At 38.6% G+C, this 22,437-nt stretch overlaps 3 protein-coding genes across 4 annotated transcripts; all 3 read right to left on the reverse strand.

The window, feature by feature from the left end:
• Positions 1-4,869: 4,869 nt before the first annotated feature.
• LOC101029229 (keratin, high-sulfur matrix protein, B2D-like) lies at positions 4,870-5,926 on the reverse strand. Of its 2 annotated transcripts, XM_074387983.1 has the most exons (2): positions 5,747-5,926; positions 4,870-5,698 (listed from the first exon to the last, which is right to left on the reverse strand). In XM_074387983.1, the coding sequence occupies exons 1-2, from the start codon at positions 5,860-5,862 to the stop codon at positions 5,284-5,286; spliced, it is 531 nt and encodes a 176-aa protein (XP_074244084.1). In that variant the 5' UTR covers positions 5,863-5,926; the 3' UTR covers positions 4,870-5,283. The 2 variants fall into 2 exon arrangements, with proteins under 2 accessions (XP_074244084.1, XP_039332441.1); XM_039476507.2 differs by having other exon boundaries at positions 4,870-5,926.
• Positions 5,927-12,182: 6,256 nt separating this feature from the next.
• Positions 12,183-13,017, reverse strand: LOC101029665 (keratin-associated protein 1-1-like). Its single transcript, XM_003942803.4, has one exon. It carries the CDS (start codon positions 12,953-12,955, stop codon positions 12,488-12,490), a length of 468 nt encoding a protein of 155 aa, XP_003942852.1. The 5' UTR covers positions 12,956-13,017; the 3' UTR covers positions 12,183-12,487.
• Positions 13,018-17,142: 4,125 nt separating this feature from the next.
• KRTAP2-1 (keratin associated protein 2-1) lies at positions 17,143-17,862 on the reverse strand. Its single transcript, XM_039476508.2, has one exon. It carries the CDS (start codon positions 17,796-17,798, stop codon positions 17,394-17,396), a length of 405 nt encoding a protein of 134 aa, XP_039332442.1. The 5' UTR covers positions 17,799-17,862; the 3' UTR covers positions 17,143-17,393.
• Between the last annotated feature and the right edge of the window lie 4,575 nt (positions 17,863-22,437).

Genomic DNA, 22,437 nt, shown 5'->3' on the forward strand with positions numbered 1-22,437 from the left:
TGAGTCTCCTACACATGTTTGTACTTACAAATTTTTAACTGTGGTAAAATATACATACCATAAAATTTATGTTAACGATTTTTGTTAGCCATCTTAACCATTTGCAAATAGTCTTGCCATCCTTGTTGAAAATTATTTGACTGCATTCACATGCAGAAGAATGACATTAGACCATTATCTCACATCATATATAAAAACCAACTCAGAATGGATTAAAGACTGAAATGTAAGAAAGACTCAAAATGATAAAACTATTAGAAGTAAACAGAGGAAAAGCTCCATGACTTTTGTCTGGCCAATGATATTGTGAACATCAACCAAAAGCATCAGCAAAAATAGACAAATGGGATTACATCAAACAAAAAAGCTTCTGCATAGCCAATAAAATACTATACTGAGTGAGGAGACAAGCCACAGAACGGGAGACAATATTAGCAAACCACATATCTGATGAGGGGTTAATATCCAAAATGTAGAAGAAACTCAAACAACTCAATTCCTGTACTAAGGAAACAAACAGTCTAATTTAAAAATGGGCAAATAATCTGAATAGGAATTTCTCAAAAGAAGATCTACAAATGGCTGACAGATATATGAAAAAGTTCTCAAAATCACAAATCATCAGATAATGCAAATTGCAACCACAATGAGATATTGTCTCACATCTGTTATAATGGTTATTATCAAGAAGACAAAAAGATAACAAGTGCTGGAGAGGAAGTGGAGAGAAGAGAACTCTGGTACACTGCAGGTGGAAATGTAAATTAGTACAGCCATTATGGAAAACAATATGAAGATTCCTCAAAAAATTAAAAATAGAACTATCATATAATCAAGCAATCCCACTTCCGTCTATATACCCAAAGGAAACTAAATCAGTATTTTGAAGAGACATCTGCATTCCCATGTTCATTGCAGCCTTATGCCCAATAGCTAAGATATGGAAGCCACCTCAGTGTCCATGTCCATCATTGAATGAGTGGATAAAGAAAATGTGATACACATACACACACTCACACACTGGCATATTATTAGTCATAAAATAAGGAAATTCTACTGTTTGGGGCAACACAGATGAAACTTGAGAACATTATACTAAGTGAAATAAGTCAGACAAAGAAAAAGACTAATAATGCATTTTCTCACTTATATGTAGAATATTAAAAAGTTGAATTCATATAAATAGAAAGTAGAATGGTGGTTACCAGGGGCTAGGGTGGTGGTGGAGTGTTTTCAGGAGATGTCAGTCAAAGGATCACAAAATTTCAGTTAGATAAAAGGAATAAATTCAAGAGATCTATTGTATAACACAGTTATAACCATATATTATATTCCTGAAAATTGCTAACAGAATAGATTTTGTGTTTTCACAACCAAAAAAATTATGTGAGGTAATGTGTATGTTAATTGTCTTGATTTAGCCATTGTATAAGATAGACATATTTCAAAACAATGTGTTGTACAAAAATATACATACAATTTTTGTCAATTCAAATGAAGACATAAATGGTAAATAAATAAATTCATTTAACCATATATGTATGTGAGGGTTTATTTCTGGGCTCTCTATTCTTTTCCATTGCTCTATATGTCTGTCATTATGTTATTATCACATTATTATGATTACTGTAAATTTGCAGTAAATTTTGAAATAGGGAAATGTGGACCAGCTTTGTTCATTTTAAAGATTGTTTTGGCTATATAGGACCCTTTCTGATTTCATATGTATTTTAGGATGGACTTTTTTTTTTATTTCTGAAAAACCTCATTGGGATTTTTATAGAAATTACATTAAATCTGTAGATTCTCTGGGTAGTATTGACATCTTAACAATATTAAATCCTGCAATCCATGATCCCAGGATGCCTTTTCATTTATTTGTATCTTCTTTAATTTATTTCAGTAACATTTTGTAGTGTCTGGTGTACAAGTCTTTCCCCTCTAAGGTTAAGTTTGTTCCTAAGTATTTTATTCTTTTTTTTTTTTTTTTCCTGAGATGGGGTCTCAGTCTGTCACCCAGGCTGTAGTGTAGTGGTGTGATCTCAGCTCACTGCAACCTCCACCTCCTGGGTTCAAGTGATTCTCATGCCTCAGCCTCCCCAGTAGCTGGGACCATAGGTGTCCACCACCATGCCTGGCTAATTTTTGTATTTTTAGTAGTGACAGGGTTTCACTATGTTGGCCAGGCTGATCTCAAACTCCTAACCTCAGGTGATCCACCTGCTTCAGCCTATCATAGTGCTGGAATTACAGGTATGAGCCACTGCACCTGGCCATAAGTATTTCATTATTTTGATGTTATTGTCAATGAAATTGTTTTTAAATTTTTTAATAGATTTTTCATGGTTACTGTATAGAAATGCAACTGATTTTTGTGCATTGGTTTTGCATCTGTAACTTTACTGAATTTGTTTAGTAGTTATAACTCTGTGCGTGTGTTTGTAAAATCTTCAGATTTTTTTTTTTATATACAAAGTTATGTTATCTGTGAATGGAGATAATTTCTTTTCCAATTTAGATATATTTTATTTCTTTTTCTTGCCTAGTTGCTCTGGCTAGGATTCCTAGTACTATGATACATAGAGTGGGCAAAAGTGGGCATGTCTGTCTTGTTCCTAATCTTAGAAAAAAACTGTTATTATGATGTTATCTCTGGGCTTTTCATATATAGCTTTAATTATGTTGAGGTCATTTGCTTCTATCCCTAGTTTGTTAGGCTTTTTAAAAAAAAAATCATGAGTTTTGAATTTTGTCAAATGCTTCTTCTGTATCAATAGACATGAGCATGTGCTTTTTCCTCTTTATTCTACTAATGACTGATTTTTGTATGTTGAACCATCCTTGCGTTCCAGCATAAAATTTCATTTGATTATAGCATTTGGTCCTTTTAATGTATTGTTTAATTCTATTTGCTTGTATTTTTAAGGATTTTTCATGAATATTCATTGGGGATTTAGGTCTGTAGTTTTATTTTCACATAGTATCTTTGTCCTTCATGTAGATTACACAATTTGTAGGTGTATTCTATACATATTACTCATTTTTAATAGCTCTATAATATTCCAGAGTATGATCATATCACAATTTATTAAACTATCCCTCACTGATAAAACCTCAGTTTTTTTTTTGTGCTTTTGAATTTAAAACCAATCATTGAATTTTAAGCTTAACTAGGTCCAGCTGTAGCTAATCATCTAAATGGTTACATGATGTATGGGACCAAATTCTTGACTGAGAATTAAATTAATTAAATTAAATGGGCTTCTACCACTAAGTGACTGAATGACCTTAAGAAGGTCATGTAATTTCCCTGAATATTGGTTTAATTATCTGTAAAATGAGATGATCTCTCAGACACCTTTCAGGGATCTACCAGATTGTCCATTCCTTAAAGGCATAATCTGCCTATGTCTAGTTCATCTGGGCATCCTTTGTGGTGCCTTCTGCACCATTTTGCACATAGATGCTCAGTAAATGCTTGTTAATAACAGAAGGAATGAAGGACTAGCAATGTGCAGTAATTTTGAAAAGCCAAATTTACATTTTAACTAAGTTGTTTGTCATTTTTTATTTATTTTTTCTTTTAGCAGGAGCTTCTTAGGTAGCGATATTCGTAGTTAGGATCAAAGGGCATGAGAACAGAACAAGTCTTCATTTCTGTTCTGTTGTTCAAGGGAGTTTTCTGGATTAGATTAGGTCTCTAGATAATACGTTGGGAAAATTGATTCTTTGCTTTGCAAATGTTATTCTTTGTTCATGCTTTCTAATTTTCTGATTTTCACTAATCATTGAATAAAGCATTGTAATTTTAACCTAAGTTTAAAAAAATATCTTTAATACTCTTAGTTCTACATCCAAGGAACCATGAATTAATTCCAATCTTTTTTCTAAAACTATTCAGATTCATAAAGCATTCTCTGATACTTGTGTTTAAATGTATATAAATTTATTCTGTATGTGTATTATATATAAAAACGTATTTATACATAAGTATATGTTTATTTTGAAGTGAGCATTTTAAACCAAAGTATATATGTTTATTTTAAAAATAGAGTAAAATTATTATTATCTTCACTTCTGTTTAGAAATTGGGAGAAAATTTAGAGTAAAAATTTCCATCTAATTGAGAGCATGTTTCCTTAGAGAGGCTTTTCCACCTTATATTTCTCTTCTGCTCCTTCACAAGGTTACATGTGAATGGAAGAGTGTGATTTACTAGCATACATTACCATCATTTGACAAATGCCTGAAAGAACATTTCTCTAAACAGAAAGGAAAAATAAGTAATATCCCGGCTCTAGATTCAGAGCTTTTTAACTTTTTTCAAGATGAAGTCTTGCTCTGTTGCCCAGTCTGAAACGCAATGGGGTCATCTCAGCTCACTGCAACCTCCACCTCCTGGGTTCAATTGATTCTCCTGCCTCAGCCCTCTGAGTAGCTGGGATTACAGGCGCGTGTCACCATGCTCAGCTATTTTTTTGTGTTTTAGTAGAGATGGGATTTCACCATGTTGGCCAAGCTGGTCTTGAACTCCTGACTTTGTGATCTGCCCACCTCGACCTCCCAAAGTGGGATTACAGGTGTGAGCCACCACACCCAAGCAGAGATTTTGACTTCTATAACTTCCTAGTTGTGTGAAAGCACCATGTAAGGTTAGGTTATGGCAACAGAGCCTTTGACATTTCTGAGGCCCTAAGTAACTACCTTTACTGTATCTTTTTACAGGCGTTAACCTCCAATGGACCTCTGGGTACCAAATTTCCTAATGTGGTTTCAGAAGAGAAGGGATATCAAAAGCAGATTAAAACATTTTCATATGGTGTTCCATGAAATATACATCCTGAGTACATTCAATAAAAAAGAGATATGTTTGTTGTACCAATAGTTATAATTTATTAGACCTTGTTATATTATTTCTCTTTCATATGGAGTGCAATTCAGGGCAGTGGAATAGAGTAAGTGAGTGTCCTGAGAAGGACAGACAGCTCTTCCATGGTCTTGGCGATGCTGAGCCTCAGAGCATAGGCTTCGGTGCTTGTAAATTGGCTTTTTCATTTCTTGCGTCAAATTTGTATTTTGACATCCTCAGAGAGAAGACCACAGTCTTTTCTGGACCACAAAGGAATCAGATAATTCTGAGGCCTAAATATTTGGTAACCCCCATAACAAAAGCCAAATTAAAGCTCAAGAATTTGTTAGTGGTCCACAGTGCTTGAAGAAATAATTAATTCATGAATTGAACTGGAAGTGGAAATTTCAAGTTGAAAATCTGCAACCTGGCTTTTACCAGGTGGGCTCACAGCAGGTGGGCTCACAGCAGGAGCAACAGCAGACTGGGCGGCAGCAGGACTGTCCACAGTAGGATGGGCGGCAGCAGGAGGCCTGGGCATGGTGCAGCTGGCAGCAGGATGGGGGCGTGCAGCTCACTACACAGCAGGGGGGCAGGCAGGTGCCCTCCACCCGGCAATCTGGGCGGCACCACCTGATACGGGTGCTCACAGCTCCATAGCCGCCCTCCTGGCCAGAGCCAATGCTACCACCAATGCCACAACCGGTTCCGCAGGAGCTGGTCTGGCAGCAGCTTGGCTGGCAGCAGCTGGTCTGACAACAGCTTGGCTGGCAGCAGCTGGTCTGGCAGCAGCTTGGCTGGCAGCAGCTGGTCTGGCAGCAGCTTGGCTGGCAGCAGCTGGAGCCGCAGGTCCCACCAGTAGAGCAGCTGGGAAATCCGCAGAAGCTGGTCTGGCAGCAGCTTGGCTGGCAGCAGCTGGTCTGGCAGCAGCTTGGCTGGCAGCAGCTGGAGCCGCAGGTCGCACCAGTGGAACAGCTGGGAAATCCGCAGCAGGTGTTCTGACAGCAGGCCATGGTGTTGGGAGTTGGTCTGAAGGTTGGGTTGCTTGGAGGATTTTTTGAGTTTTGGTGATGGCTGCCACACTGGGCCTTTTATAAGCCTTGGCCAGCTACTGTTTATATAATTCCTGAAGTCTCTTCCTTGTTTGTGTTTGATAATTTGCCTCTGAATGATAATTGGCCTTTCCCTGAGTTATTTGTTGAACCTTCTGAAAGCCTTTAAAAATTGATTTTATTTGGTATGCGATTAGGCATCTTTACCATGGTCAAGTAGTCACTGGCATTAATTAGGAATATAATCCCTAACTCCCCATGTTTGTTAAAATTTTCTCTTCATCAAGGAATAACTGACTGATGCCTCATGTTTAAGGACTGTCAATATTACTCAGTATTGTTGACCCTTGCAACTGGGTTATTCAGTCTCACATGACAATTTAATTCCCTCCAATTTTAACTGCGGCTCCTTCTCACCTTCCTTATCTTCACTTTGACTGTAAAGCAAGGCTATATTCAGCTGGCCAGATGCTTTCTTGGGCCTGGGGGATTTGCATTAATTGTTATTGATAACATTTTTCCGTCAATGATTGTGTGCCTAAGTGGTTCCAAGTACTTTGCATGTATCAATTTGCTGAATTTTCACAGCAATCTATGGACTAGGTATCATTGCCACTTGCATCATCCATGTGAGAAAACTGAGCCACAAGTAATTTACCCAAGTTCACATTACTATCTAGTGAATCTGAAGTTTGAATCCATACTATCTGATTCCAGACTAAACTCTTTAAACTCTATAGTCAATTCTTTTTTTCCTTCTTTCCTTCCTTCCTTTCTTTCTTTTTTTCTTTTGTTCTTTCATTCATTTTTTTTTTTAATGTAAGCAGTAATTCTAAGGAAATTCCAAGGGTGAAAACAAGATGTAAAACTTGGCTTCCTTACTTACTTACAGACTTTTTTGAGAGCCAATAAAAGGAAGGGAGAGCTTAAGGTAAGCAATAATACTGTTTGCCAGAGACATTTCTTGAGATACTATTTTTTTTTTTTTGACAGCATAATAAGGACACTTCAAGAAAATACCAAGTACTAAAAAAGTTAACCTACTTAACTTGTAACTTTGTCTTATCTTTTATCTTAGGATGTTCTATAGATTCAGATGTTTTTTAACTGCATAAATTTATACTTTTAATTTATCAATACTGGAATATGTGATTTATTACTGTGTGTTCAATCTGCTCTATGCAGTTTATTGTAGATGAAAGAGACTAATCCAGTTAACTGGAAAGTTCATATAATTTGAATGAGACAGCTGATGATGGTGAAGATGAAGGTTTTGTTTAGATGCAATAAAAGGTGGCCAGGCTTCCATGGAGTATGGGCTCTGTTACAGAGAAATACAAGCTACAATGCTACTCTTGGGTTTTGAACCAGTGCACCAAGTGGTAGTTCCGCTCCTCTAGAAATGACAGCTTTGAGTTTACATCATAACTCTTTCTGAGTCAGACCTAAGACATATTTTCAAATTCCACATCAAATTTGGTTTAAAAGATGATTCTTTGTGAATTCCTTGCTTCTTCTCAAGCAAAGCTACATCACAGATTCTTTGATTAGCTAATTTGTTTTTTGTTGGATGCCTGAAATATGTGGATGTGTCATGATAACAATCTCAGGAGCTATTTAATTCAGATCTAAATTTAGCAGAATCCTTGACACCACAAAGATGTGTCTCCCTTTCCAGAAGGCTTAGCTATCTGAGGACTTGAAATACATTATTGACAAGGGTGCTGGAGGCAGTGGCGTTGCCTATCAGTTCTCCCTTTCTGGGCTTTTTTTTTACTGTGGCACTGTTTTCAACATCTTCCTCGGTGCAAAATTTAAGATATGACACTTACTTGAGAATTTGACTCCTATGCCACAGAATGAAGACTAATCCGAACATTCCCTTACCTGCTCTAAGTAAGTCAAGAAAATGAAATTTATATTATTTCACTTTACATAATGTCCTCCAAGCTTAGGCATGTTGTAATGTGTGACAGAATTTTCTTCTTTTTATAGAGCGAATAGTATTCCGTTGTGTGTACATACCACATTTCTTATTACTGTGGTTATTCCCTCTGGCTTTTATTACTTCATTTAAGTTATGGGCTCCAGATCATTCCAGTACCATATGAAGAAAGAATATGTTTGTCTGTTATTCTTGAACATTGGACTTTTATTTAACCCAGATACTAATGTTTGAAATTATTTTTCTTTAAGATATCATGGTTCTGATTTCCTAGTTACAAGTTCTGGGGGTTCTCCCAATATCTTCATCTCCATATTACTAGTTCTCTAATTCAGCTGTGACTGCCTTACTTAGATTCTTGAGAAATAAAATATATTGATGTACCAGTCAAATGAATACGGCATTCCTATGCAGGCCTTCTGTGCTTCTGCTCTGGGCTTCCATCCTAGTGATCTAGAATGGATAACACATAAACTTCAAGGACCTCCTCTTACCCCCCAATGTTCATCTTAAGCCAAGTCACGTGATCTATCTCTTCCCTCCTGAATGCCAACCAGGCTTTTCTGGGGGTGCTGCTGAGCCAAAGTCCTTTTAGTTAAAAGGTACGTCAAATCTAAACCCTCCCATCCTGACGGGAGATGACAGAGCTCTGAGAGGAATAAAATGTTGAACACATTGTAGGGCCATTGAGTATAGATGTACAGGTTGTGCCCTGATGTGGGGCTCTGTGGCTTTGTCCGCTCAGAGGAAGGAGCACATTATTTTTTATATCAAGCTGGAGGCTGAACAAGCTGTGCACTTCTCTGTTTGTATCTACCCCAAAGTGGTGCCTTGTCCTAATTCTTGTAAAGTTGTGCTAGTAGAGATCCTGTTCTTTGATTTTTCTAGATTGAGGTGAAATTCACATAACCTGCAATTAACCCTTTTAAAAATGGAGTGACATTTAGTGTATTCATAATGCTGTGCCACATCGTCTCTCTCTACTTTTGGAGAGTAAATTAGTTCAACCATTGTGGAAGACAGTGTGGCGATTCCTCAAGGATCTAGAACTATAAATACCATTTGATCCAGCAATTCCATTACTGGGTATATACCCAAAGGATTAGAAATCATTCTACTATAAAGACACATGCACATATATGTTTATTGTGGCACTGTTCACAATAGCAAAGACTTGGAACTAACCCAAGTGGCCATCAAAGATAGACTGGATAAAGAAACTGTGGCACATATATACCACGGAATACTATGCAGCCATAAAAAAGAAGAAGTTCATGTCCTTTGCAGGGACATGGATGAAGCTGGAAACCATCATTCTCAGCAAAGTGACACAAGAACAGAAAACCAAACATCGCATGTTCTCATTCATAAGTGGGAGTTGAACAATGAGAACACATGGACACAGGGAGGGGAACATCACACACTGGGGCCTGTCGGAGGATGGGGGCTAGGGGAAGAATAGCATTAGGAGAAATCCTAACATAGATGACGAGTTGATGGGATGCAGTAAACCACCATGACAGGTGTTTGCCTATGTAACAAATCTGCACGTTCTGTACATGTACCCTAGAACTTGAAGTATAATTATACAGTAATAATAATAATAATAATGAACTTTTCCATTCCAGAAGAACCCCACATACCCTTCAGGCAATCACTTCCCATACCTCTCTATTCCCAGTCATTGGCTCACCACTTTGATTTGATGACCAAAGATTTTATACTTTGGAATGAAAGCCTCACTATACGTCTTTCATTTAATGCTTGCTTCATTCTAGAGCTCTCTCTGAAAATTAGAATGAATGGGATAGTATATAGCCACACTCATTTAAATTCATCCTTGTGGTGAAAATTTACTGTCTGCTTCACAATACACAAGAAGATCGCACAGCTATTATAAAATTATCAGTTGATACTCCTTTTCATCATTTTTCAAAGTATATTTTGAGTAATGGTGTTACATGATGTTAACAGGTAATATAAATATAGAGAATTTTCCAGCTAAGTTAGTTTGGGAGTGATGGTTATAGAGGTTTTTTTTTCTTCTTTTTCTTTCTTTCTTTCTTTTTTTTTTTTCTTTTTGAGACAGACTCTCACTCTGTCGTCCAGGGTATAATGCAGTGGCGTGATCTTGTTTCACTGAAACCTCCACCTCCTGGATTCAGGCGATTCTCCTGCCTCAGCCTCCTGAGTAGCTGAGACCCCAGGTGCCTGCCATGACACCTGGTTAATTTTTGTATTTTTAGTAGAGATGGGGTTGCCCTGTTTGCCATGCTGGTCTCAAACTCATGATCTCAGGTGATCCACCCATCTCAGCCTCCGAAAGTGCTGGAACGATAGCTGTGAGCCACTAAGCCCAGCCACTGGTTATAGAGCTTTCTTTATTGCAAGGCATCTCAATTCCTTTAATATTCCAATGTGGCCTTATAAACTTGCAAGATGGTGATAATCCATACAACATTATTTAATCACTCTACATTTTTTCCTCTTTAAGCATCTGAAGCAATTACTAGTCAATGTGTCACCTGTTTAGGAAATTATCTACTCTCTTATGCCTGGAAGGATATTGTCAGTAATGACTCAGTTCTCTCATTTTCCAAGTTAGAAATAGGTACCCAGGCAAGTGAAGGGACTTGTTCAAGGATTCATGGATAGTTAGTTACAACACTGGAACTAGAACTCAGGAGTCTTTAGCTTTTTGTTTTTCTACCCAATAACATAAAATGTAAAAAAATGGCTTTTACATCTTAGGGTATTATGCTTCATGTAAAAATAACTTTTATATCTTATGCTATTGGGTGGGAAAAAAAACCAACACAGTCAAATGTTTTTTCTATTCTCTCACTCAATGACAATCAACACAGAAAACTTCTGTGGCCAAATGTGTGGGTATTTCTCCCCATCAATAAGCAAGGACATAAATTCTGCAGCAGATACCAGCTGTGTGTTCTCCACTCCAGATCTATTCTAACGCTGTTTACGTGGCAATAGCGTCAGGTTTTACAGGGCAAGGTCTTGGCCCCATAAGACTGCCTTCTACTTCCAGTGCCAAGCACAGGCTCCAGGTTGTTTTGCCTGTGCTTCTGACTGACCAGTCATGAATTGGGAATTCCACGACACCCTCCTTAAGTTTGATTAATGTGCTAGAGTGGCTCGCAGAACTCGGGGAAACACTTAGCTTATTGGTTTATAATAAAGAAATTACAAAAAGTACAGAGGAAGTGATGCATAGGGTGAGGCATGGGGAAAGGGTGAGGAGCTTTCATACCTTTTCTGGGCACAGCACCTTCCAGGACCCTCCACACATATTCAGCTATCTGGAAGCTCCTGAAACTCTGTGGGTGTTTTTTTTTTTTTTTTTTTTTTGGACATTTTATGGAGACTTCCGTGGATAGGCATGATGAACAACCATTAGAAACATGATTGGACAAAAAGGATATGATCTAATGCTAGTAGAGTGAGTGGTGAAACCCAGTAAAGCCTGTCTGTTCAGATCCTTTTTGGTCTCTCTGTGCAGCAGCCTTCCTTCCTCCAGGACATGGAGCAGAACCTCTTCTGAAATGGGAAATCTTATGACCTACAATCAGACAAGGTAGGTAGGAGAATATCTTGATGGTCAGTGTCAAAAACAGTGAGGGAAGACTCTTGCCTTGAAGAGTAAAAGGAGCAGATAAAAAGAGGGGAGGAGAATGTGAGAGAGAGAGGGAGAGGGGGAGGGAGAGAGAGCGAGAGAGAGAGAGAGAGAGAGAGAGAGAGAGAGAGAGAGAGAGAGAGAGATCCTGTTTTCTGAGGCCTGCATCTGAAGTCTAAAGTGCCCTAAAATCATAACTAAGGCTATGGGAGTTATGAACCCAGGACCTTGAATGAAAATGTTTATATTTGTTATGTGCTGTTACTCTATAATCTTGTGTTTGTGATCTTTCACAATTTGTGTTATGCTTTTGTATATCTTAGTTGATAGAAATAATTGTACACAGCCTCCTGTATAAATGAATGGATGAATAGATTTGACAAAACCTCAAGAAGCTGAATGACATGAAGTTCCTTTTTATAAAATCAATCAGTTGGAACACCCAGCCCACCACCTTGCACATGTGAGGACCTCAGGAAACAGTTCCTAAGTGTCGTCATGTTCCTTTAATCATATGCCTTGGTTGCAAAAATACTGGACCATTTGATGGTAAAACAAAGGAAAATTACTTTTAAAGATCATCATTAAAAGAGCAAAAACACCAAAAAACCATAGTGCCATGCCATGTTGATATTTTTGAAAAATCCCAGTGCCCCAATATCTTTAACAAATTCCAAAGCCAAGAAAGTTCTAACAACGACTTCATCATTGAAAAGATAAAAAATTTTATTAAATCTAAGTCACAACAACCACTGAAATATTTCAGATGATATTTATAGTAAAATGTTATGCAACTCTTTTCACATTGTAGGACTTTGACTGACATCCAGGTTTAGGAAAGACTTTTGGTCTTCCCTTGTAAATGCATTTACATCCTAGGGAATTTACACGGCTGTGTAATGAGAGGTTGCAAACCCAGTTATAGGACTGGAGTTCAGGAGTTTGTTAGGATTCTAATTTGGTTAGCTTTGAAGTGCCATCTTAACAGGATTCCCATCAGAAGGAGGTTTTCAACAAGTGGGCTCAGAGCAACAGCAGACTGGACGGCAGCAGGACTGCCCACAGTAGGATGGGCGGCAGCAGGAGGCCTGGGCATGGTGCAGCTGGCAGCAGGATGGGGGTGTGCAGCTTGCCACACAGCAGGCTGGCAGGCAGGTGCCCTCCGCACGGCAGTCTGGACGGCACCACCTGATACGGGTGCTCACAGCTCCACAACCGCCCTCCTGGCCACAGCCAATGCTACCACCAATGCCACAGCCGGTTCCGCAGGAGCTGGTCTGGCAGCAGCTTGGCTGGCAGCAGGTGGTCTGGCAGCAGCTTGGCTGGCAGCAGCTGGAACCACAGGTCCCACCGGTGGAGCAGCTGGGAAATCCACAGAAGCTGGTCTGGCAGCAGCTTGGCTGGCAGCAGCTGGAGCCACAGGTTGCACTGGTGGAGCAGCTGGGAAATCCGCAGCAGGTGTTCTCACAGCAGGCCATGGTGTCGGGAGTTGGTCTGAAGGTTGGGTTGCTTGGAGGAGTTTCTGAGTTATGGCTGCCTATTCCACCTTGGGCTTTTTATAAGCCTTGGCCAATTCCTCTGTTTGTGGCGAGCAGCATTTTTATCTTGTTACTCTTTAAACCAGCCTGTTGAGGGCCCTCTGGTTGTTCAAATGCTGGATTGTTTTAAATATATCTCTAAATTGATTTTCCTTATTGCTCAGCTAATGCTCACCAAATGTGTTTGTCCTTGGTAAAAATGTTATTTTGTTTCCTAACAATGGTATAATTTCCACTGGAGCTTCAGCTTCAGTTTTGCACTTGTGGGTGTATCACCTGATGAGGTGACTCTCACCCAAAAGATGTTGTGATTCTGGGGCTCATATTCACCAAACCTCAAGTCTCCAGAAAAGAATTGTTAATCATCACTGTCCTTCATGTAAGACTGTCTTTATATTTTTTAGACTAATAAGATTATACTCTTTCTATATAATCTTATTTACAGATAGAAACTTTGATAAACTACACATTCGTAGAAATTCATAGATTTCTCCTGAAATGAAATCTTTCCAATTTCTGTGATATCTCCTAAACTTCACATTTGTATTTGAGGAAACATTGATCACTCAGGAGGATATATAAAACAAAACCCATTTCATTCCAGTGTCTCTTCAGAGAGAGGCTAAAATTCATATTCGATAATTGGAAAAAGATTGCAAAATATTTTAATAAAATTTACACTTCTCTATGAAAGACAAAAATCACTGGTATGTGAATTATCTGGCATATAATTTCTCAAAGACAGAATTTACTTTTAATTTACGTCATTTTATGTCACTAAACCATGTGTCCTGTGAAAAAGTATTAGATCAAAGAGCATGACAACTGAATTTAGGAAGGGGAATCAATCAAAGAAAAAGCAAGAGTTAGAAAATACTTTTATCTATTTTATAAGGCAGGTTAGAAAATGGGTGACCAAATATACTTTAAGAGGTGTAGTATAATAAATGCAAAGAAATGAAGATAAATTTCGGCAAAATAAAAGTTAAAACAATTCTTGGTCATTGGCAGAAGAAACAATGTGATTTTCCACTGGGAGTTTAGGGTTACATGAGATAATTTTAAAAAGACTGGTCAAAAAACATATTATTTCTACTTGGGGTAGGTTTATTTCTCCCTTCCAATTATGAACAGAAACACATAGTTAGCTTTTTATGAAGTGGTGGTATTCGTATGTACAGGAATGGGGTTATATTAAAATGTGATTCATACCAGCTTCAGTAAAGATGTTCATGTCATGTGGTAACCGTGACTGTAGGTATGAAGTTGAAAATGGTTATATGTAATCACTGAATATTGGAGATCAAAAACATAGTAAAGTATCTTGTTCCACTACTTAATTTTATAGGTGTAGAAACTGACATCATTCTTATTATAAATGGCACATATTTATTAACTTCTACGGAAAGCAAGGCTTATACAGAAAGCAAGGCCCCATTTGTTTGTCTCATATCTTGCTCTAGTGTAAAAATCAATGTAGCAGCAATAGGAGGGATCAATTAAGGAAAAGAGTTTTGCATAGAACCATTTCCTCTCAAAGTTCTAAATGGAAACATTGCTTGTGTGGTATGGAGCGCTTTTCATTTTCACTTAACATTGGTTGATGTTAGAATACTCTTGAGTCTGGGGATGGCTACCATTTGAAGAAGTTAAGTGATTTGCTCCTTTCACACGGCACACAGTCAGAAGAGCTAGGTATAAAACTCTTATCACTCGTTCCTAAACCAGTTCTTTTTATTTTATATCATGTTGCTTTCCAGAATCAATTAATGTTAGTAAAGCTCTTTGTCTTTGTCTTTTTTTCTAAAAGCTCAAGAATAGAAATATTATATGGTAAACAGATTACACTGTGGAATAGCGATTTTTTTAAATACACAATAAATAAGTATAAATATGTTAAAGTTCTTTTAAGTGTCTGCACCAGAGACTTATAATTGCAATAAGTCACATTTGCTTCCTAATTGTTTTTCATTTCCCACATTCAGCTAAGTTGATATACTTTCTGGGTTTCTATGTCTTCCATACTCATTGTGTCTTTGTTATTCCATGGGTAACATCTTAGTTGAGCTCTTATTGTACATCACTTGGATCAAGGCAATGTCTTTCTGATTAGTTTTTGCATAGTTCTGTAGGACTTACTTCTCTGGCCTTTGACCTCTGTCTATATAAGGAGCTATCATGAGAATTGTCCCAATGCCCAGCACTTGCTATACCATTCTCCTTTTCCAAAACTTTCAACAGCTCCTTAGTGCTTATTGCATTAATGGTGGACTCACTTGGCTGGTATTCAAAGCATGCAAATTTTCCAAATCCTTCTTTCTTGATCACTCTCCATATATCCAGTGCCCCCAGGCAAACTGTACTCTGAACAATCCTGTGGTCCGCTCCCTCCATACGTTTGCTCATACTATTTCTATTACTGAGAATGCCATCCCTCTGATCTGGGCACCACAATGTTAACCCATTTAAAATGTTAGCTTTTTAAAAAAATCTTTCTTATTTTCCCCAATCAGTAGTGATTTCTGTGTTGACACCACATAGTACGTCGTACTTTTATTTTTTCATATTCTACTTCTTAGATGAGTTATAGGTGAATTTGACTCACATCCCTAGAAGTTTTTTGGGGAGGGGAACATTTTAAATTCAATTTTAATTTTTATTTTATACCATGTAGCCTGTGACTTGCATATGGTAGGCAAGCAGCACATTTAGACCCTATTTATCAACGTATTAAAGACAACCCAAAATGGATTAAATACTTAAGTATAAGACTGCAAATAATAAAACTACTAGAAGAAAGCATACATGAAACATTTTATGGCACCGGTCTGGGCAATGACTTTTTCTGGTGGTGATAAGACCTCAAAGGCACAGGCAACAGAAGTGAAAATAGACAAATGGGATTATATGAAACTAAAAGCCTTCTGTACAGTTAAGGAAACAATCAAATCAACAGAGTGAAAAGACATCCTAGAGAATAGGAAAAATTGCTTTCAAACTTTACATCTGACTGGTGTTAATATGCAGAATATACAAGAAACTTGAACAACTCAACAGTGAATAATAACAACAACTTCAATTAAAAGAAGGTAAAAGACCTGAATAGATATTTCTCAAAAGAAAACATAGAAATGGCCAACACATATATGAAGAAGTGCTCAACATCACCAATCATCAGGAAATGCAAATTAAAACCACAATGAGATACCATTTCACCCCAATTAGAATGGCTATTATCAAAAATACAAAAAAAAAAAAAAAACAAATGCTGGTGTGGATTGGAAAAAAAGGAACTCATACAGGACTGTAAGGAATGTAAAGTAACATAGCTATTGTGGAAAACAGTATAGAGGGTCCCCCCAAATTTAAAAATAGAACTACCATATGATCCAGCAATCCCACGATTGAGTATATATCCAAAGGAAATGAAATCAGTATGTTGAAGAGACATCTACATTTCCATGTTTACTGCAGCACGATTGATAACAGCCAACACACAGAAACAATCTAAGTGTTCATCAGTGGATGAATGGATAAAGAAAATGTGACACACACTCACATACACAGATACACACACAATGAAATACTATCAGTCATGAAACAAAGAATGAAATACTGTCTTGTGCAACAACATGGATGAACCTGGAGGACCTTATGTTAAGTGAAATTAACCAGGCACAGAAAGACAAATCACACATGCTCTCACACCTATGTGAAATCTAAACAAGTTAATCCCATAGAAGTAGAGAGTAGAATAGTTGTTACCAGAGGCTGGGGAGGGTGAGAGAGGGTGAGAGGCTGGTCAACAGGTACAAAGTTACAGGTAGATAGGAGGAATACATTTTGGTACTCTAATGTACAGTAGGGACAACTACGGTTATTAATATTGTGTCATATATTTCAAAATAGCTATCAGAGAAGATTTTAAATGTTCTTACCATTAGGAAATGATGAATGTATGAGGTGATAAATATCCTAAACACCCTAATTTGATTATTACAAAATGTACACATGTATGGAAACATCACGCTGTACCCCATAAATATGTACAATTTTGTGTCCGTTTTTTTAAAATAAAAAATACATTTAATACAAAATATTAGAATGAGTAAATAAAACCAAAGCTCTTTGCAAGGCCAAAGAACAGATATTTATTAGAAAGGACACATGCCACAAAATCTTAGATGGGAGGAAGGAAATTGCTTCTTTTACAAAGGCTGCAGAATGGCCCAGGTTTTAATAGATGAGCCCGGTTATCGGTTCCAGCTTGGTTGATGTGGGATCTTGCAGGCTCAGGCAGGAGGTTTGTTAGGCAGAGAAACGGGAGTGTGGCTTTTTCAGAAGGTGACTTGCGTGCTCCAGGCAGTCAGTGTACTGCTCAGCAGCAGGTGGAGGTCCTGCAGGTGGTGCTGCAAGGGGCCGGCTGGCCGCAGGGGGGCCGGCAGCAGGGGGACTGCACCCACACAGGCTGGCAGCAGGTGGTGGCCCAGCAGCAGGGCCTGCAGACCACAGAGGTGCACGACGTGGGGCAGCAGGTGATGGGGCGGCAGCAGCCTTCCTGCAGGCAGCAGGGGTCGCAGCACACTGGGCGGCGGCAGGGCTCGCAGATGGGGCGCGTGCAGCGGGTCACGCAGGTCACGGGGCGGCACACGGTGGTCTGGCAGGTCACGGGGCGGCAGCAGCAGGGGTCGCGGCAGCAGCAGGGCTGGCAGCAGCAGGGCTGGCAGCAGCCTCCCCCGCAGCTCAGGGAGGAGAAGGTGGATCCGCAGCAGGAGCCGCACATGGTGGTGTCTGAGACTGGTGTGGGGTGGGCTGTTGAGCGGAGCTGGGTGTTCTCAGGTGTGAATGTCCTCCTCTGCCTCTGGGCTCTTTATATACCCTGGCCGGGTGCAGGTGATCCCTTTCGTTTACCTTTTGGCCAATTAAGTAGAATTTCGTTTTGACTAATGGTTGCTTGTGACACTCTCATTATCTCATTAAAGAGCTCTTGTCGTAACTCCAAGTATGGATGTAGTCACACTGTGTGAAAATCTAAGAACTCATCATCATTTGATGTGATAGTAGCTCTTGATGCTTACTTTGAGTAGATAGCACTGGATTGAATCTAGACAAAATGGTCTAAAAACACTTCAGTTTTTTAAAGAAATTAAAAATATAGAGGAGTACATAGAACACTGACTAGAGCCTATCCTGCCCCCAGCAGTGAACTCAGTAAGTCCTTGGAAGCACCTACATGTGAAAAGTGAATCATACAAGTGTTAGACAAGCCATCTCATGTAGTCTGCTTGGGAATATGTTTGATTATCACTTGATATAGTAGGATACCTGTGCCTTGAATGGGATAGCAGCTCATATAGTTGTACAGGACAGACAAAAGTTTATTTTTGCAAACCACTAAATATTGGAATAAAACCCCCAAGACTGCCTTGCATGCTTTCTCTAGTTCAGGCTCTATGCACCTCTGATCCTTCTGTTCATAAGATGCTGATTTTTATCTCTGAAACATGTCACTTTTTAGCTTTGCCTTTCTTGTGCATGTAATGAAGAATTCTTTAACGGAAAATTTTTCTTAATATACCTTGATGGCCAGGCGCAGTGGCTCATGCCTGTAATCCCAAGACTTTGGGAGACTGAGGCAGGCAGATCGCCTGAGCTCAGGAGTTTGAGACCACCCTGGGCAACATGGTGAAACCCTAATTCTCATAAAATGCGAAAAATTAGCCAGGCATGGTGACGGGTGTCTGTAGTCCCAGCTACGCAAGAGGCTGAGACACAAGAATCACTTGAAACCTGGAGGTGGAGGCTCAAAAATAATCATAATAATATATATGTGTAAAATATGTATATACACATATATAAAATATATATATATATATATATATATATATATATATATATACACACACACACATATATGCATACCTTGATGTAGGCACTATGACTAGCAAGTGACCAGAAAGGGTTTTTCAACCAACATTGCACACATATACAGTGCACTGTTCAGGAGAGACACATTGAGAGGTTGCTCAGTCTTCTGCTGTGGGGGGCACTGCTCAAAAGGGTGATGGAGGTGCTTCTTTAGGAAGTGTTGCCAGGGGCAGTTTAGGAACTACATGGGGGAAAGAGTTCCATCACTTTCCAGCTTTACTCCTCCTGTTAGTCACCAGAAAGAATTTTAAATCACTTCAGGATCATTTTCTTTATTGGAAAGAATGTGCCTTGGGCCCCGCCATCTAAAGCTCCCCAAATGGAATTTTAAGCATAATTTCAAAACTTTAAACAGCATGTAAATTAATTGAACCTGTAGTCACAATTAGGAAAACAGAGGAGGGAGAAATCAGGCACAATCTCATCGCTAAAGACCTTCGACTTTTTTGTTTTACATTCTTTTGTTCATGGACAGGGGATTTTGTTTTTCAAAGTGGTAACCAGAGGTAACTAGATAAAAAGTTGTATAGTATATTCTGCTTTTTTTTAGACATATTATCTCATAATTTATTTTCATGCTGCTGTGGGGTCTTCGGATAATCACATTTTATTCGATGGAGCCTCTTTGGAAGACTTAAATCGTCACGTTAACAAGACTCATTTCTCTACTGCAAAAATTTCTGACTCAAGGTCATTCCAAAGATATTTGTCTCTCCCCTTTATAAAGATCCAAAAAGATAATCTGTGCATCACTCAGTAAACCTTTCTAGTGTTTATTCACTCTAATACTCTTATCCACACCCCATAGCCAAACTTCATTTTCAGGCAGAGAAAAAATGGGCCATGCTTTAGTTATTCATGCCCGAGTTGTGAGAGCCCAAACAACTCTGCAGTTTGACACTGGTGGCAAATCACATCCTATTTTCTGATCCCACTTATTCTGAAACTAGACAATGCTCATTTAAACCTCTGCCACTTACTGGCTGTATGTCCTTGGGCTGTAATAATAGTTCATATCAGAATTGTTGTAAGGATTACATGAGCTGATATTTGTCAAGTGCTAGGAACAAGCAGTACCTGGCACTTAGTGTCTTGTATTTGTTAAATAAATAAGTAAATATGTTGTAAAAGGTCACTTTACATTTGGTAACTTCTAAATTTTAAACTTTAAGTTTGGAACAAAGACAAACATATTTGTTATGGCAAATGGTCGATTCTCTGCTCAGTCACCAAAGAATACACATGAAATAACATTATTCAGTAGTGAGTTCCATTAATAGCATGAAATAAATTAAAAACACCTGGAAGGAAGAAATAGCATACCCTCTAATCAAGCACTTAACCTCTGTTAAGGGGAATCAGCTGTTGTTGAACTGACAGGCGGCACATCTGTCAGGATGTCAGGACTGTGTATAACAACAACAGCCCTACTGAGAACCCACAGCCCATGCAACACTGAATGAGGTCTTAGAGAAGCATCCTAAAAAAAAAAAAAAAAAAAGAAGCCTCCAAATTGATTTAGACAGATTTCTAGTGGTGATGGAAATAAACTCTACAGCTTTATTTCACCTTATCGTTTAACAATAACATTATGAACACTTTTTTTCATTATTTCATTATTTTTTTCATTATTTCAACTTTTCCTTTAGATTCAGGGGGCATATTGTGTGATGTGCTTGTTTGTTATGTGGGTATATTGTGTGATGCTGAGGTTTGAGGTGTGACTGATCTTGTCACCCAGGTACTGAGCGTAGTACCCAATAGTTTTTCAACCCTTGTCTCCCTCCCTCTCTCCCCACTCTAGTAGTCTCCAATGTCTATTGTTGCCATCGTTATGTCAATGAGTACCTGATGTTCAACTCCCATTTGTAAGTCAGAACATGTGGTATTTGTTTTTCTGTTCCTGGGTCACTTTACTTAGGCTAATGGCCTCCAGCAGCATCCATGTTACTGTGAAAAATATGATTTAATTCCTTTTTTTGGCTGAGTAGTAGTCCATGGAATATGTATACCGTATTTTCTGTATCCAATCCACCTCTAATGGGAACCTAGGTTGATTCCATGTCTTTGCTATTGTGAATTGTACTGTGACAAATATGCAAGTGCATGTGTCTTTTTGGTAGAATGAGTTGTTTTCTTCTGGCTACAGACTTAGTAAAGAAATTGCTGTGTCAAATGATAGTTCTGTTTTTTTGTTTGTTTGTTTGTTTTTGCCTTTGTACTTTTTATTCCATTTTGTTGGTCAATTTGTCTATTCTTGGGCTAATTTCTTTCTTTCTTTTTTTTTAATTGCCTTTTAGGTTTTGGGGTACATGTGAAGAACATGCAAGATTGTTGCATAGGTACACACATGGCAGTGTGGTTTGCTGCCTTCCTTCCCCTCAGCTGTATCTGTCATTTCTCCCCATGCTCTCTCTCCCCACCTCCCCACCCCCCGTCCCTCTCCCATTTACCCCCAACGGACCCCAGTGTGTAGTGCTCCCCTCCCCGTGTCCATGTGTTCTCATTGTTCAACACCCGCCTGTGAGTGAAAACATGCGGTGTTTGATTTTCTGTTCTTGTGTCAGTTTGCTGAGAATGATGGTTTCCAGGTTCATCCATGTCCTACAAAGGACACGAACTCATCGTTTTTGATGGCTGGGTAATATTCCATGGTGTATATGTACCACATTTTCCCTGTCCAGTCTATCATCGATGAGCATTTGGGTTGGTTCCAGGTCTTTCCTATTGTAAACAGTGCTGCAATGAACATTTGTGTGCATCCCAGGGATGCAAGGCTGGTTCAACATACGCAAGTCCGTAAACGTAATTCACCACATAAACAGAACCAAAGACAAAAACCACATGATTATCTCAATTGATGCAGAGAAGGCCTTTGACAAAATTCAACAGCCGTTTATGCTAAAAACCTTCAATAAACTAGGTATTGACGGAACATATCTCAAAGTAATAAAAGCTATTTATGACAAACCAACAGCCAATATCATACTGAATGGGCAAAAACTGGAAGCATTCCCTTTGAAATCTGGCACTAGACAAGGATGCCCTCTCTCACCACTCCTATTCAATATAGTACTGGAAGTTCTAGCCAGAGCAATCAGGCAAGAAAAAGAAATAAAGGGTATTCAAATAGGAAAGGAGGAAATCAAATTGTCTCTATTTGCAGATGACATGATTGTATATCTAGATACTTCTGTTTTAAGTTCTTGAGAACTCTCCACACTGCTTTCCATAGTGGCTAATTTACATTCCCATCAACAGTGTATAAGCATTCCCTCTTCCCCACAGCTTTGCCAGTATCTGTTGTCTTTAACTTTTTTTTTTCTTTACTCTGAAAGTATGGGGCTTCAATTACTGAGCTTTTTAATGATAGCAGCTCTGATTGGTGTAAGATGGTATCTCATTATGGTTTTGATTTGCATTTCTTTGGTGAATAATGATGTGGAGCATTTTTTCACATGTTTCTTGGCCACTTGTATGTCTTGTTTAGGAAA

Source organism: Saimiri boliviensis, chromosome 17 (assembly GCF_048565385.1).
Source record: "Saimiri boliviensis isolate mSaiBol1 chromosome 17, mSaiBol1.pri, whole genome shotgun sequence".
Taxonomy (NCBI): Eukaryota; Metazoa; Chordata; class Mammalia; order Primates; family Cebidae; genus Saimiri; species Saimiri boliviensis.

What these genes read in the sequence shown, in the direction of transcription:
- LOC101029665 (XM_003942803.4), bottom strand. Translation starts at nt 12,955, where the DNA reads ATGGCCTGCTGTGAGAACACCTGCTGCGGATTTCCCAGCTGCTCCACC.
- KRTAP2-1 (XM_039476508.2), bottom strand. Translation starts at nt 17,798, where the DNA reads ATGTGCGGCTCCTGCTGCGGATCCACCTTCTCCTCCCTGAGCTGCGGG.
- LOC101029229 (XM_039476507.2), bottom strand. Translation starts at nt 5,862, where the DNA reads ATGGCCTGCTGTCAGAACACCTGCTGCGGATTTCCCAGCTGTTCCACT.